The sequence below is a fragment of the Salmo salar genome, chromosome ssa25, assembly GCF_905237065.1.
Source record: "Salmo salar chromosome ssa25, Ssal_v3.1, whole genome shotgun sequence".
NCBI classification, from domain to species: domain Eukaryota; kingdom Metazoa; phylum Chordata; class Actinopteri; order Salmoniformes; family Salmonidae; genus Salmo; species Salmo salar.
In genome coordinates, this window is record NC_059466.1 from 28,713,955 (window position 1) to 28,730,451 (window position 16,497).

At 43.8% G+C, this 16,497-nt stretch overlaps 2 protein-coding genes and 1 long non-coding RNA gene across 3 annotated transcripts in view; 1 reads left to right on the forward strand and 2 right to left on the reverse strand.

Moving 5' to 3' along the window:
• Positions 1-1,116: 1,116 nt before the first annotated feature.
• Positions 1,117-3,079, reverse strand: LOC106586406 (ankyrin repeat domain-containing protein SOWAHC). Its single transcript, XM_014173640.2, has 3 exons — positions 2,084-3,079; positions 1,556-1,942; positions 1,117-1,440 (listed from the first exon to the last, which is right to left on the reverse strand). Exons 1-3 carry the CDS (start codon positions 2,879-2,881, stop codon positions 1,117-1,119), a joined length of 1,509 nt encoding a protein of 502 aa, XP_014029115.2. The 5' UTR covers positions 2,882-3,079.
• A 933-nt stretch (positions 3,080-4,012) lies between these two features.
• Positions 4,013-4,401, forward strand: LOC106586416 (uncharacterized). Its single transcript, XR_001324187.2, has 2 exons — positions 4,013-4,055; positions 4,216-4,401. It is a non-coding gene; the product is annotated as an uncharacterized lncRNA (long non-coding RNA).
• A 9,846-nt stretch (positions 4,402-14,247) lies between these two features.
• The window catches only part of LOC106586407 (E3 ubiquitin-protein ligase SH3RF3), a 75,771-nt gene continuing 73,521 nt past the window's right edge, over positions 14,248-16,497 (reverse strand). Inside the window, exon 9 of the mRNA XM_045707732.1 lies at positions 14,248-14,501. Coding sequence (XP_045563688.1) covers positions 14,333-14,501 — 169 coding nt within the window. The 3' untranslated portion in view covers positions 14,248-14,332. The remainder of the gene's footprint in view (positions 14,502-16,497) is intronic.

Below are 16,497 nucleotides of genomic sequence, written 5' to 3' on the forward strand. Positions count from 1 at the left end.
GTGAGAAAATATAGGTAAAAATATTCAGGGACATTTGTTCCACAGAATGAAAACATGTATTTATTCTATGGTAAATTCATGAACAGGTAAAAAACGTGATTGAATGAATGACTGTTTGTAGAGCAGGGTCTGTGGAATGGGCCATAGATGTACAGCATGTCCTACTCATTGGCTACATTTCTGCCTATATGGGGACTCCTTTTTCCCCCATCTCAATTCTAGGAGTTCTGACCCTTTCTTTTTCTATTCCTGACCATTTCAGGAATAGACCATTCACAGTCTAGCGAATGTAACTTCAAATGTGCAGAGTCTTTCTAACTTTACTGCAGGTAAAACCTCTACACAACCCATAGGTCATAGACTCACCTATTTCATTCTGGTTAAACCTTCAAAGTGACAAGTGCAGTTACATCGAGACTCGTGTTGAAGGTGTTCAGTGGTTATTTTGACTTGTCTTTATAATAATTTTAGAAGTTAAATAATTCTGTTAAATATATTAAAGAATTATGTAGAGGTAATTACTGTAAGCAGCACCTTAAATCCCCACAGGATTCAGATCTATTGAGTGAACATTTTTCTTACAGCAAAATGATCCCAGATCTATTTCCCTGTAATCTCTCGTGGACAGATTACATAAACATAAATGGTACGAGCATCTGACCAAATTACGCAATATTTTAGTTCTGGGATTAATTTCCCAGTGACTAGTAAACGGTGCCAAATCTAAAGTTTAAAGTAGGCCTACAGTTCCCAGACCCAGGTTAAGCCTACACCTGGATGGAAAGGCATACTCCTGCTCATGTTTTTTAGTCCAGGACTAAATGTAATATGTGTTGGGTGGAAACTTGGCCCTTAGTACTAGATCCCATGTCATAATAGTATCATAATCAGTAGGCTGGTTATTAGGGACGCCTTTGATCTGTTACTGTACGTGCGATTCTAACACTGCAGTGACTTATCCAAACAGATTGGAAATTGGTCTGCCTTTGAGGGGGCTGGTTGGGCTGGTCTCCCCCCTTTCTCCCTCCTCCACTCCCTCCCCCGTCCCTCTGAAGGAGGTGCTGTGGATGATCTGGGTCTTATGGCGTCCTCGGTGGAGCCGTGCGTTGATCCGACTCAGAGACGACTTCCTCTGAACAGCCTTGCTCCTTCCTGCCCCCCCTCCCGCCCCCTCCCCCCCCCTCCCCTGATCCGTTCAGCAGCCTCAGTGGGTTCAGGTTGGACTGGAGAACTCTGGGTAATCTCCACCGCCCCCCTTGTGCCCCGCTGTCTGCGTTCTCCGTGTCTGATTCTCCTCCTCCTACAGGGCTGGTCCCACCCCCTGGCTCCAGGGCTGCAGTAGATGAGACTCCAGGGGGGAAGGTACTGGCCAGCTCTCTTCCCACTGTAGTCTCTGGCCTCTGGGTCTACAGACCACTGGTCTACCAGCACATGCACCACCTGACAATCACAGCACAGAAAACTTGATTTAAACCACCTAACAAGCATGCCACAGAAAACAATATCAGTGGACAGCAGGGCAGGGTGGAGGGCTGGGCAGGAGGACAGCACCTACCTGTGTGTGTCCATGCATAGCGGCCAGGTGAAGGGGAGTGTACCCAGCACTAGAGCGTACATTAACATCCACAGGGACATTGTTCTGCTTGGCATGCTCCAGTAGCTGTGTCAACAGCTCCTCGTTGCCCTGCTTGGCAGCCCAGTGGAGGCAGGAGAAGCCCGTCACAAAGTCCCTCTTGGTCAGCAGGCTGGGGTCCAGGATCAGCAGCGGATACAGACTGTCCCACTGGCCGTCCGAGGCACACAGCATCCACTCGTGCTCCAGGGGGTCCAGGGCAACTGAGACACAGTCCCCGTCTGCAGACGACAGCAGAGAGGTGGAGTCACCGTCGCTCCTGACAGAGTCTCTGAGACGAGAGCCACGGTTGATCAGAGACCGACGTACCTGGAGACAGGCAAAGACAGAAAGGAACAATTAGTAGGCTACATCTCAGAAATGGCAGCCTAAACAACCTTAGACCAGAACCAGTGATAGAATAAATCAATATTTTATAAATAGAATAAAATAAAAGTGTGAGTCGTCTACCTGTGGGGAGCTGCTCATCATCAGCTCTATGAAGTTCCTGCGGCTGCTCTTGGGGGTGTTCCAGTCTCCATCCAGTCCCTCCCACCCACCGTCCTCTGACAGAGCGCTGGTCAGCAGAGCCCTCTGGGAGCCCCGGGAGGTCCTCCTACTTCCCCTCACCTGCACCTGGCCAGCCAACACACCTGAGTCTGTCCCCAGTGCTGGAGCTGACTCTCTCCTCCTCCTGTCTCTTAGCTTCACCTCTCCACCAGAGAAGGTATCATCACTAACTTCTCTAAGCTTCACCTCTGTGACTCCACCTGAGGTAACATCAATAACTTTACCTTCCTCTAGGCAGCATGGATGATGAACATTACCGTTTGATTCCATGTCATTATCAAGCAAAGATAGGGCGTCGGGTGCATTAGAGTCTTTTTCAGGTGAATCACATGTATCACTAGAATGTCCGTTTCCATCTCGGCTGACATTGCTGCTCCCACCCCGTTCTCCAGATTCAGATAGTGGGCGGTCCCTACCACACACCTCGTTGCCGTTACACTCTCCATCGTTGCCAGGGTCTGTGTGCTTCACGGAGCTTGTGCTGTTTTCCTTCAAACACACGAATTTCACTCCATCCTCCAGTTTTATGAAAGCAACGCTGTCAACGTGACGGTTCAACCTTTCATTGAACAGTGTTTTCTTTGACGCATCACTTTTCCACACTGATTCAAAATTATCAATCAGGTCCATATATCTGACCAACCCTCCTCTCTCCGTCAGGAACTCCAGGACGGCTTGTTCTGTGCATTCGGTCGCCATTTAGAATAAATAGTGGAAATAGCCAACACAATAATAACGATTTAAAATGTTTCTTTCCCACGTTGCATCGTTTCATCCGTGCATCACTGACAGGTCTCTGAAGTACGCCGATAACAGCATATTCATTATCACCATCATCCTAATCCCTACTCTCCGATTCTCTCCTCCAAGAGACAAACCGTGTGTGACAGACAGGGGTCGCAGTAGCATCAAAACATAATCCCCTCCCCTAGCAACGTAATTAGAGATCAGTGAAACTGGCATACTTGTATGGCCATTTTGGATCCAACGTTCTGTTTGAAATGAACAGGGGTTCCATCCATGACAGAGCCACCATGGTAGCAGTGGAAGGTTTTTATTTGGATGATACCATTCTGTTTAAAGAAGGGGTTACCAGTCATTTATGTAAGTGCAACGTTAGCTACACTCATACAAACCGCTGCTGTTCACAAAGAAAGCGAAACATTCCCGAAATGTAGCCTAAAATTGCGTTTTATTTATGTGAATTGCAGAGTAAAAAATTAGGGGTTCAACAACGGTTCTTCTAAGATCCTCAAAGTTCCTTGAAGAACCTTGGGGTTCTTGACACTGAAAATTGCCCCCAAAAGGTTCTTCCAAGAACAGTCCTAGCTTGCTTGCTATATGAAAATCGAATTATTGCATGCACCGTGCCTAAGAACAGCCCTTAGCCGTGAGATATTGGCCATATATCACAAACCCCCTAGGAGCCTTATTGCTATTATAAACTGGTTACCAACGTAATTAGAGCAGTAAAACGAAATATTTTGTCATACCCGTGGTGGTCTGATATACCATGGCTTTCAGCCAATCAGAATTCAGGGCTCAAACCACCCAGTTTATAAAGGGAAATAATGCACGCTTTAGAATGCCCTTCAAGTCTATCTGAAAGGAGTATTCAACAATGCATGGTATAAGTTAGAATATGTTAAACACTATTGCTGCATTGATGACTAAACTGCTCCCTTATTTGTGTGTGTCTATGTCTACAGGTATACTGACGAGGAGGCACACAAATGTATGTACAATTGGTATTGGTTTGCCGCATAATGTTATGCAGATCACATGTATCAACTACAGTTAATTGTAATGGTTTCTCTAAAACCTTGTAGGACTCTTCAATGAAGATCCCAAAGGACTCTACATTATGGACAAGGTATGTGTATGAAAACCGTTGTCAAAAGTGAATACTTTTTTTGACCACAAAAACCAAGGTATGAATACTGTCATGTGTACGTTTTGTTAATCGTCTGTATAATTATATTTTTTTGTACTCACAAACTTCATCCTCCCTACACCTCTGATGAATATAACAGGAAACCTGTTCGATCACCATGCACTGCAAAATCATTCTGGCTACGGATAGCCTACAGAGGACATTCAACACATTAACATCAACATGTAAGGTGATGAACCCATTGGACTTGGGGCTCTGCTGGGAGATTACCTCATAATTTGATTTTAAAATGTTGCTTTGCCATTAAAATCATAATAAACACGGACAACTAAAATATTGTGTTATTGTTATACTGATTAATAATAATAATAATCATCATCATAATTAGATATTTTTCTACGTTTCCTCTGCTGTGTCCTGGTGCGCATTCAGCAGGATACAATGTTTTGGAATGTTCAGATATAACTATGTAATGTAGCTAGAACAAACATGCTTCTCCGACAAGGAATCATTTCCTCTGTATTCATTTGGCATTTCTGTTGGCATTTCTATCTGCAACGTTTGGCAAATGAACGTGGCCCTGGCCGTTGTCCTCATGGAAATATTTGTGGTTGCAGTGTAGTACTGACACTAGAGGGCGCGAAACAACTGCTTAAACTATAGAGACAAAATGCCATGCACTATGATACATTTCTCCTTCAAAAGTATTTCTCATCCTCATTATATAATTGATATATCAATAACGACCTATAGAACACTCAGAATAACAACAAAGAAAACTAGTTATTTTCATCAATCTCTCAAGAATGTATGCTTTATTGTTTTCAGCTATATTTCTGGTGGTCTGTAGACTATTTAAAGGGTGTTTACTGCCCTACTGAGATGATCTATGATCTTCAGTGTTCCCTTCATGATGCTCTATGCCCTTCTCACCTTCTCCTGACACCCTGCTGTGCTGCCTGGCTCACTGCCACACACACGGGTCTGGAATGTGGCCAGTTGATGCTGTGGAATCTACATAAATACAGTATCTGCAGCAGCTGAGCTGTGTATATAGAGGTTTTAGGCTTGGTGAGGGACTGAACGAGGTCAAACCTATCTTGTGCTGGACCAGGGGTGTTTGTGTGTGTGTGTGTGTGTGTGTGTGTGTGTGTGTGTGTGTGTGTGTGTGTGTGTGTGTGTGTGTGTGTGTGTGTGTGTGTGTGTGTGTGGAAACAGTGGTTGAAGCATATGTGTGGGTAGTGGGTTGGAGTGGGTAGTGGGCTGGGTTGACCGTGTTGAGGAGGATGGGATATCTGGGTCGGGGTGACTTTCACTGTATCCTGAATAGAAACACACCAACACAGAATCTGGCATGCTGAAGTGCTGTTGGCATCAGAGAAGTGTTGACTAGAATGGTGATCAGTGTCCTTACAGCCCAGTTTCCTAAACACACACACACCTCTCTACCCTGTGATGACACACATACACACAGTGTCACACACACCTCTCCACCTATATAGCAATGTGTGTCAGCCAGGCCATAGCTTCACTCTAAATGCAAATAGGTGTGAGGTGATTATTCCTGACAGCCTTGCTGTCACCCACCTCCACTGGGACAGAGAGAGGGAGGAAAGAAGAGGAGAGGGAAGTGATGGAGAGGAGGGGAGGCAGTATTGAGATAGCATGTTTGTCATCAGGCACGAGGCGAGACAGGTTGTATTAAAACAAAGGCATTTATTGCAAAAATGCACTTGACATGAAAAACCAAACCACGAGGTCATCATTACGAGACAATGTTTAATGATCACATGATCACATGGTAGAACGCTGGTCACCAGCGGAGGGCAACTCTGGCACCCATGAAATATAAATAATCTGGACAATATACAGTATGAGTCAAAAGTTTAGACACAGCTACTCATTCAAGGAATTTTCTTTATTTTTACTATTTTCTACATTGTAGAATAATAGTGAAGACATCAACACTATGAAATAACACATATGGAATCATGTAGTAACCAAAAAAGTGTTAAACAAATCAAAATATATTTTATATTTCACATTCTTCAAAGTAGACACCCTTTGCCTTGATGACAGCTTTGCACACTCATAGCATTCTCTCAACCAGAATCATGAGGTAGTCACCTGGAATGCATTTCAATTAACAGGTGTGTCTTGTTAAAAGTTAATTTGTGGAAATGTTTTCCTTCTTAATGCGGTGTGTGGTGACAAGATAGGGGGTGGTATACAGAAAATAGCCCAATTTGGTAAAAGACCAAGTCTATATTATGGCAAGAACAGCTCAAATATCATTACTTTTAAGACATGGTCAGTCAATTTGGAAACATTTCAAGAACTTTGAAAGTTTCTTCAAGTGTAGTCTCAAAAACTGTCAAGGGCTATGATGAAACTGTCTCTCATGAGGACCGCCACAGGAAAGGAAGACCCAAAGTTACCTCTGCTGCAAAGGATACGTTCATCTGAGTGTTACCAGCCTCAGAAATTGCAGCCCAAATAAATGCTTCACAGAATTCAAGTAAGACACATCTTAACATCAACTGTTCAGAGGAGACTGCTGATCTCCACATGTGTGGTTCCCACTGTGAAGCATGGAGGAGGAGGTGTGATGGGGGTGCTTTGCTGGTGACACTGTTGGTGATTTATTTAGAATTGAAGGCACACTGAACCAGCATGGCTCCCACAGCATTCTGCAGCGATACGCCATCCCATCTGTTTTGTGCTTAGTGGGACTATCATTTGTTTTTCAACAGGAAAATGACCCAAAACACACCTCCAGGCTGTGTAAGGGCTATTTGACCAAGAAGGAGAGTGATGGAGTGCTGCATCAGATGACCTTGCCTCCACAATCACCCGACCTCAACCCAATTGAGATGGTTTGGGATGAGTTGGACCGCAGAGTGTAGGAAAACCAGCCAACAAGTGCTCAGCATATGTGGGAACTCCTTCAAGACTGTTGGAAAAGTATTCCAGGTGAAGCTGGTTGAGAGAATGCCAAGAGTGTGCAAAGCTGTCATCAAGGCAAAGGGTGGCTACTCTGAAGAATGTAAAATATAAAATATATTTTGATTTGTTTAACACTTTTTGGGTTACTACATGATTCCATATGTGTTATTTCATAGTTTTGATGTCTTCACTATTATTCTACAATGTAGAAATTAGTACAAATAAAGAAAAACCCTTGAATGAGTAGGTGTGTCCAAACTTTTGACTGGTACTGTATAAATATATATATATATATATATTCTTTATTTTCTGTTGCAGTAATGTAACACTTCTCTTGTAACACTTCTCTCATAGTTAGACAGCATTAGATTCAGCATGAGAAGTCAGTGGCACAGTACTCACACCAGACAATCTGTAAAGTCTTGTCAGTGGTACAGTACTCACACCAGACAATCTGTAAAGTCTTGTCAGTGGTACAGTACTCACACCAGACAATCTGTAAAGTCTTGTCATTGGCACAGTACTCACACCAGACAATCTGTAAAGTCTTGTCAGTGGTACTGCACTCACACCAGACAATCTGTAAAGTCTTGTCAGTGGTACAGTACTCACACCAGACAATCTGTAAAGTCTTGTCAGTGGTACTGCACTCACACCAGACAATCTGTAAAGTCTTGTCAGTGGTACTGCACTCACACCAGACAATCTGTAAAGTCTTGTCAGTGGTACAGTACCCACACCAGACAATCTGTAAAGTCTTGTCAGTGGTACAGCACTCACACCAGACAATCTGTAAAGTCTTGTCAGTGGTACAGTACCCACACCAGACAATCTGTAAAGTCTTGTCAGTGGTACAGCACTCACACCAGACAATCTGTAATGTTTTATCAGACAAACCAGAAAGACAGTTGACCTGAACACACTGACTCATGGGAACACTGGGGAGCAGGAATAGCAAGATGGGAGATGTGTGGTGACTGAATCATGTGGAAGTGCTGCATCTCCAACAAGGAGGTGATTTAGCTCCATAGACAAATAGTAGAAACAGACAAACAGGCTGGCATTTTGGGTTCAGTAGAAACAGGGTTACAGCTGGTTCATCTGGGGCTAAGGGTTGCTTCTGGACCGGGTTTCACTCTATTCTCTCTCTCTCTCTCTCTCTGAGGAGGAGGGGAGAGACTGGGACCCATCCAGTCCTTTCACGTCACAGTGTGTGTGTTGGTGTGTATGTGTGTGTATCAGGGCTTGATGGAAAGACTCTAATCTCCTCTGAATCTCTGGGTGTTTAAAGTCATCTGTCTGTCACCCAACTCAGGGATTACCCAGACTCCCCTGCTGCTGTTACTCGAATCAGAACCAGATGGTCTCACACACACAAGGGTGTGCTTTGTGCTGAGATGGAGTGTGCTGTCTGTCTATTGTAGATCTAGTCTCATCTGTGCTGTAGCCAACTTGTTCTGGCCTTCCTAACTCTGTGCTTCTGTTTCACTATGTCTTCCTGACCTGTAGACTTATGTGCTTTACTCTTATAAACCAGTTGATCCTACTTCTGTTGTTGAACAGTTGTTTTGTGCTGAGTCAATGAGACAGTAGTTGTGTGCATAGATAGGAGTGGACCACTGTTGTGTGCTTAACCAATGAGAGAGGAATACTGCTGTGTGCTTAGCCAATAAAAAAGGACCACCATTGTGTGCTTAGCCAATGAAAGAGGAGTACTGTTGTGTGATAAGCCAGTGAAATAGGACGTTTGATGTAGCTTGCCAGACGTGAGGTATGTTTAAGACCATTTGAGACCGTTGGTGTGCTTTCTGTCCCGTTGTTGAGCTGCCACATGGCTGGTATTAACCACTGCTGGTCACACGCGCATGCACTCACACATGCGCACACACACATACACACACACACACACACACACACACACACACACACACACACACACACACACACACACACACACACACACACACACACACACACACACACACACACACACACCAGAAGGAACAAGTATCAGGTAAGCCAGGGTCTTTAGGTGCTTCTGTAACCAGTCCGGCCTGTCTCTAGCCATACCACACATTCATATGGACACTCATGTTTAGAGCATACACACACTGAAGCAGTAGAAAAATACTATGCACCGCCTGATGATGTCAACATCATAAGTCATTGATGAGGTTGATGAAGGACCCCTCCTATAGCTGTCCTGGGAGTGCCTGCGTGGATAAAGGCCCCTGCTCCTATGAGGCTGGTTGGAGCTGGGGTGGCGGTGTGTGTTGTGTTGTGTGTGTGTGGGTATTACTATCCTTGTGGGTACTGGAAATCCTCACAAGGATAGTAAAAAAAGGAAAATTATCCCCCATGGGGACATTTCCCAGGTCCTTATGAGGACAAAGGCTATTTTAGGCATAGAGGTTAGGTTTAGGGTTAGGGTTACAATTAGGGTTAGGGTTTGAATTAGAGTTAAGGATTAGGGGTTAAGGTTAGGGTAAGGGTTAGGTTTAGTGTTAGGGTTAGGGAAAATAGGTTTAGGGGAAGTAGGATTTTGAATGGAAATCAATTTTAGGTCCCCACAAGGATAGTAAAACATACAGTTGATGTCAGAAGTTTACATACAACTTAGCCAAATACATTTAAACTCAGTTTTTCACAATCCCTGACATTTAATCCTAGTAAAAATTCCCTGTCTTAGGTCACTTAGGATCACCACTTTATATTAAAAATGTGAAATGTCAGAATAATAGTAGAGAGAATGATTTATTTCAGCTTTTATTTCTTTCATCACATTCCCAGTGGGTCAGAAGTTTACATACACTCAATTAGTATTTGGTAGCATTGCCTTTAAATTCTTTAACTAGGGTCAAATGTTTTAGGTAGCCTTCCACAAGCTTCCCACAATAAGTTGGGTGAATTTTGGCCCATTCCTCCTGACAGAGCTGGTGTAACTGAGACAGGTTTGTAGGCCTCCTTGTTCGCACACGCTTTTTCAGTTCTGCCCACATATTTTCTATAGGGTTGAGGTCAGGGCTTTGTGATGGCCACTCCAATACCTTGACTTTGTTGTCCTTAAGCCATTTTGACACAACTTTGGAAGTATGCTTGGGGTCATTGTCCATTTGGAAGACCCATTTGCGACCAAGCTTTAACTTCCTGACTGATGTCTTGAGATGTTGCTTCAATATATCCACCTAATTTTCCTCCCTCATGATGCCATCTATTTTGCACCAGTCCCTTCTGCAGCAAAAGCACCCCCACAACATGATACTGCCACCACCGTGCTTCACGGTTGGGATGGTGTTCTTCGGCTTGCAAGCCTCCCCCTTTTTCCTCCAAATATAACGATGGTCATTATGGCCAAACAGTTATATTTTTGTTTCATCAGACCAGAGGACATTTCTCCAAAAACTACGATCTTTGTCCCCATGTACAGTTGCAAACGGTAGTCTGGCATTTTTATGGAGGTTTTGGAGCAGTGGCTTCTTCCTTGCTGTGTGGCCTTTCAGGTTATGTTGATATAGGACTCGTTTTACTGTGGATATAGATACTTTTGTACCTGTTTCCTCCAGCATCATCACAAGGTCCTTTGCAGTTGTTCTGGGATTGATTTGCACTTTTCGCACAAAAGTATGTTCATCTCTAGGAGACAGAACGCGTCTTCTTCCTCAGCGGTATGACTGTTGCGTGGTCCCATGGTGTTTATACTTGCGTACTATTGTTTGTACAGAAGAACGCGGTACCTTCAGGCATTTGGAAATTGCTCCCAAGGATGAACCAGACTTGTGGAGGTCAACAATTTATTTTCTGAGGTCTTGGCTGATTTCTGTTGATTTCCCCATGATGTCAAGCAAAGAGGCACTGAGTTTGAAGGTAGGCCTTGAAATACATCCACAGGTACACCTCCAATTGACTCAAATTATGTCAATTAGCCTATCAGAAGCTTCTAAAGCAATGACACAATTTTCCAATCTGTTTCAGTCAACTTAGTGTATGTAATCTTCTGACCCACTGGTATTGTGATACAGTGAATTATAAATGAAATAATCTGTCTGCAAACAATTGTTGGAAAAATGACACGTGTCATGCACAAAGTAGATGTCCTAACCGACTTGCCAAAACTATAGTTTGTTAACCTGTTAGGGATAGGGGGCAGTATTGACACGGCCGGATAAAAAACGTACCCGATTTAATCTGGTTACTACTCCTGCCCAGTAACTAGAATATGCATATAATTATTGGCTTTGGATAGAAAACACCCTAAAGTTTCTAAAACTGTTTGAATGGTGTCTGTGAGTATAACAGAACTACGTAACATTGCAAAAATCAGAAATTTTCTGTCCAAAAATGACGCAGAAAAATTAATCCATGCTTTTGTTACTTCTAGGCTGGACTACTGCAATGCTCTACTTTCCGGCTACCCGGATAAAGCACTAAATAAACTTCAGTTAGTGCTAAATACGGCTGCTAGAATCCTGACTAGAACCAAAAAATTTGATCATATTACTCCAGTGCTAGCCTCCCTACACTGGCTTCCTGTTAAGGCAAGGGCTGATTTCAAGGTTTTACTGCTAACCTACAAAGCATTACATGGGCTTGCTCCTACCTATCTTTCCGATTTGGTCCTGCCGTACATACCTACACGTACGCTACGGTCACAAGACGCAGGCCTCCTAATTGTCCCTAGAATTTCTAAGCAAACGGCTGGAGAGAGGGCTTTCTCCTATAGAGCTCCATTTTTATGGAATGGTCTGCCTACCAATGTGAGAGACGCAGACTCAGTCTCAACTTTTAAGTCTTTACTGAAGACTTATCTCTTCAGTAGGTCCTATGATTAAGTATAGTCTGGCCCAGGAGTGTGAAGGTGAACGGAAAGGCTGGAGCAACGAACCGCCCTTGCTGTCTCTGCCTTGCCGGTTCCCCTCTTTCCACTGGGATTCTCTGCCTCTAACCCTTTTACAGGGGCTGAGTCACTGGCCTACTGGTGTTCTTCCATGCCGTCCATGGGAGGGGTGCGTCACTTGAGTGGGTTGAGTCACTGACGTGGTCTTCCTGTCTGGGTTGGCGCCCCCTTGGGTTGTGCCATGGCGGAGATCGTTGTGGGCTATACTCGGCCTTGTCTTAGGACGGTAAGTTGGTGGTTGGAGACATCCCTCTAGTGGTGTGGGGGCTGTGCTTTGGCAAAGTGGGTGGGGTTATATCCTGCCTGTTTGGCCCTGTCCGGGGTATCATCGGATGGGGCCACAGTGTCTTCTGATCCCTCCTGTCTCAGCCTCCAGTATTTATGCTGCAGTAGTTTATGTGTCGGGGGCTAGGGTCAGTCTGTTACATCTGGAGTATTTCTCTTGTCTTATCCGGTGTCCTGTGTGTATTTAAATATGCTCTCTCTAATTCTCTCTTTCTCTCGTTCTGTCTTTCTCTCGGAGGACCTGAGCCCTAGGACCATGCCTCAGGACTACCTGGTATGATGACTCCTTGCTGTCCCCAGTCCACCTGGCCGTGCTGCTGCTCCAGTTTCAACTGTTCTGCCTGCGGCTATGGAACCCTGACCTGTTCACCGGACGTGCTTGTTGCACCCTCGACAACTACTATGATTATTATTATTTGACCATGCTGGTCATTTATGAACATTTTAACATTTTAACATTTTGACCATGTTCTGTTATAATATCCACCCTGCACAGCCAGAAGAGGACTGGCCACCCCTCATAGCCTGGTTCCTCTCTAGGTTTCTTCCTAGGTTTTTGGCCTTTCTAGGGAGTTTTTCCTAGGGAGTTTTTCCTAGCCACCGTGCTTCTTTCACATGCTTTGCTTGCTGTTTGGGGTTTTAGGCTGGGTTTCTGTACAGCACTTTGAGAATATCAGCTGATGTACGAAGGGCTATATAAAAATAAATTTGATTTGAAATTTGAAATGGCAGGCCAAAACCTGAGAAGATTCCATGCAGGAAGTGGCCTGTCTGACAAGTTGAGTTTCATCTTGGCTCTTTTTATTGAAGACTGAGGATCTTTGCTCTAACGTGACACTTCCTACGGCTCCCATAGGCTCTCAGAGCCCGGGAAAAAGCTGAACGATATCGAGGCAGCCTCTGGCTGAAACACATTATCGCTTTTGGCAAGTGGCCGACCAGAGTACTATGGGCTTAGGCGCGTGCCCGAGTCGACCCCATGCTTTATTTTCTTTCGTCTGTTTACCTAAACGCAGATTCCCGGTCGGAATATTATCGCTTTTTTATGAGAAAAATGGCATAAAAATTGATTTTAAACAGCGGTTGACATGCTTTGAAGTACGGTAATGGAATATTTAGAATTTTTTTGTCACGAATTGCGCCATGCTCGTCACCCTTATTTACCCTTTCGGATAGTGTCTTGAACGCATCGAACAAAACGCCGCTGTTTGGATATAACTATGGATTATTTTGAACCAAACCAACATTTGTTATTGAAGTAGAAGTCCTGGGAGTGCATTCTGACGAAGACAGTCAAAGGTAATAACATTTTTCTTATAGTAAATCTGACTTTGGTGAGTGCTAAACTTGCTGGGTGTCTAAATAGACTAAGCCCTGTGATGCCGGGCTATCTACTGAGAATATTGCAAAGTGTGCTTTCACCGAAAAGCTATTTTAAAATCGGGCATATTGAGTGCATAGAGAGTTCTGTATCTATAATTCTTAAAATAATTGTTATGCTTTTTGTGAACGTTTATCGTGAGTAATTTAGTAAATTTTTCACCGGCGGTGTTCGGTGGGAATGCTAGTCACATGTTCACATGCCATAATGTAAAAAGCTGTTTTTTGATATAAATATGAACTTGATTGAACAAAACATGCATGTATTGTCTAACATAATGTCCTAGAGTTGTCATCTGATGAAGATCATCAAAGGTTAGTGCTTCATTTTAGCTGTTTTTGGTTTGGGTTTATGTGACATTATATGCTAGCTTGAAAAATGGGTGTCTGATTATTTCTGGCTGGGTACTCTGCTGACATAATCTAATGTTTTGCTTTCGTTGTAAAGCCTTTTTGAAATCGGACAGTGTGGTTAGATTAACGAGAGTCTTGTCTTTAAAATGGTGTAAAATAGTCATATGAGGTTTTTGAGGTTTTTGAATAACGCGCCACGGGATTACACTGGCTGTTACGTAGGTGGGACGATTTGGTGCCACCTACCCTAGAGAGGTTAACAATACATTTGTGGAGTGGTTGAAAAACAAGTTTTAATGACTCCAACCTAAGTGTATGTAAACTTCCGACTTCAACTGTATGCTCTGTGTGTATGTGTGTGTGTGTGTGTGTGTGTGTGTGTGTGTAGCGATCCTGTTCAGAAGATTTCTACGAAGCTGCCGGGGAAGAGCCCAGTGCGTCCAGTCCTCTGCAGAGTGCCTTTGTACCAGCCATCTTCTCTCTTCTTATGAACAAACACCACATCTCCCTCTCTCAGCTCGATCTCTGCCTCGCTCTGAGGGGGGTAGGGCACCACCACACGATACCTAGGGAGGGAGAGTTATGAATAATGATGCACTGTAACTCATATTAAGACACACACACACACGCCAAAACACACACACACAGTAAGAGTTGATATATGCAGCTACTCAGGTCAACATCATTCAGCAGTTTTGTACATAAACGGCTCACAAAGTGCTTGACACTTTGGAGTAGTGTGTGTGTGTGTGTGTGTGTGTGTGTGTGTGTGTGTGTGTGTGTGTGTGTGTGTGTGTGTGTGTGTGTGTGTGTGTGTGAAGCGGCTGCTCTCAGAGAAAAAATACATGTCTGTGTAAACCAGAGAAGCTATAGCTCACAGTGACCGCTGAAGGACTGATAACCTACAGCTAGTATCAAGCTCCAAGCTGTGAGTGTGTGTGTGTGTCTGTGTGTGTGTGTGCGTATGTGTGTGTGTGTGTGTGTGTTTCTGTGTGCGCGCTAGTACTTGCGCGTGCTTGCGCTTGCTTGCGTGTGCGTGTGCTGGAGGGCACTATTATCTCTGACACACAGCGATGGGGATAGGAGAAGAGTGATGATCAGAGGCTCAGTTCTTTTTTGTGCTGCCGTGACGTAGACTAGTGTATGTTTCAAGGTGTGTGTATGAGAGTGTGTGTAAACACAGTATATTTGTTGTAACACAGTATATTTGTTGTAACACAGTATATATTGGTGTAACCCTAGATTGTAAACTGACATGGCCACATGGTTTGTGTCTCTTTGTTAACAAGAACTTGTGCACAATCTCTTATATGAAGGAAGCCTCAAAGTTCTGCTTGCCTGAATTAGAACACCTCATGATAAACTGTCGACCACACTATTTACCAAGAGAGTTTTCATCTATATTTTTCATAGCTGTCTATTTACCACCACAAACCGATGCTGGCACTAAGACCACACTCAACGAACTGCAAACAAGAAAATGCTCACCCAGAGGCAGCTCTTCGTGGCCGGTGAATTTAACGCAGAAAAACTGAAATCTGTTTAACCTAATTTCTACCAGCATGTCACCTGTGCAACTAGAGGCGAAGAAACTCTAGCTCACCTTTACTTGATACAAATATGCAATAAAAAGTTCCGCCTCGCCCTCCATTTGGCAAATCTGACCATAACTCAATCCTCCTTATTCCTGCTTACAAGCAAAAACTCAATAAGGAAGTACCAGTGACATGCTCAATACGGAAGTGGTCCTCAGGTGGTAGAGAATGGTGCGTGCAGTGCCAGGATATGGGGTTGATTCCCAGGACGACCCATGAGTAAAATATATGCATGACTGTAAGTCGCTTTGGATAAAAGTGTCTGCTAAATGGCATATTGTAACGTCCGTCGTTAAAGGTAGACCAAGGCGCAGCGTGTGTTCGGTTCATCATATTTTATTTAACGGTGAACCAGCAAAAACGAAAACAATAAACAACACAACGAACGAAAAGTTTTGCAGGCTACTCACAGCAATACAAAAACAAGATCCCACAAACACAGGTGGAAAAAAGGCTGCCTAAGTATGGTTCCTAATCAGAGACAACGATAGACAGCTGCATCTGGTTAGGAACCATACTCGGCCCAACACAAAGAAATACAAAACATAGAATGCCCACCCCACACCCTGACCTAACCACATAGAGAAACAAACCCCTCTCTCTCAGGTCAGGGCGTGACACATATATTATTATTATATTAGATACCATAAGTAGTCCGATGACACGGATGCTAAGCTATAGGACTGTTTCACTAGCAGACTGGAATATGTTACGGGATTAATCCGATGGCATTGAGGAGTTTACTACCTCAATCACTGGCTTCATGAATAAGTTTATTGAGATTCTAATGGCGCCAGAGGGGATGGCTGCTGTTTTACGGGCTCCAATCCAACTTTGCTATTTTGTTAGTTTTTTTTCTCGCATTGTTTGTAACTAATATTGTACATAGTGTTGCTGCTACCGTCTCTTATGACCGAAAATAACATCTGGACATCAGAACAGCGATTACTCACCTCGAACTGGATGA

Excerpts from the sequence above, each read along its gene's own strand:
- LOC106586406 (XM_014173640.2), bottom strand. The coding sequence starts at position 2,881 with ATGGCGACCGAATGCACAGAACAAGCCGTCCTGGAGTTCCTGACGGAG. Across the intron at positions 1,943-2,083 it reads TGATGAGCAGCTCCCCACAG|GTACGTCGGTCTCTGATCAA; the intron begins GTAGACGACTCA and ends GCCTGTCTCCAG. Across the intron at positions 1,441-1,555 it reads CTATGCATGGACACACACAG|GTGGTGCATGTGCTGGTAGA; the intron begins GTAGGTGCTGTC and ends TGTGATTGTCAG.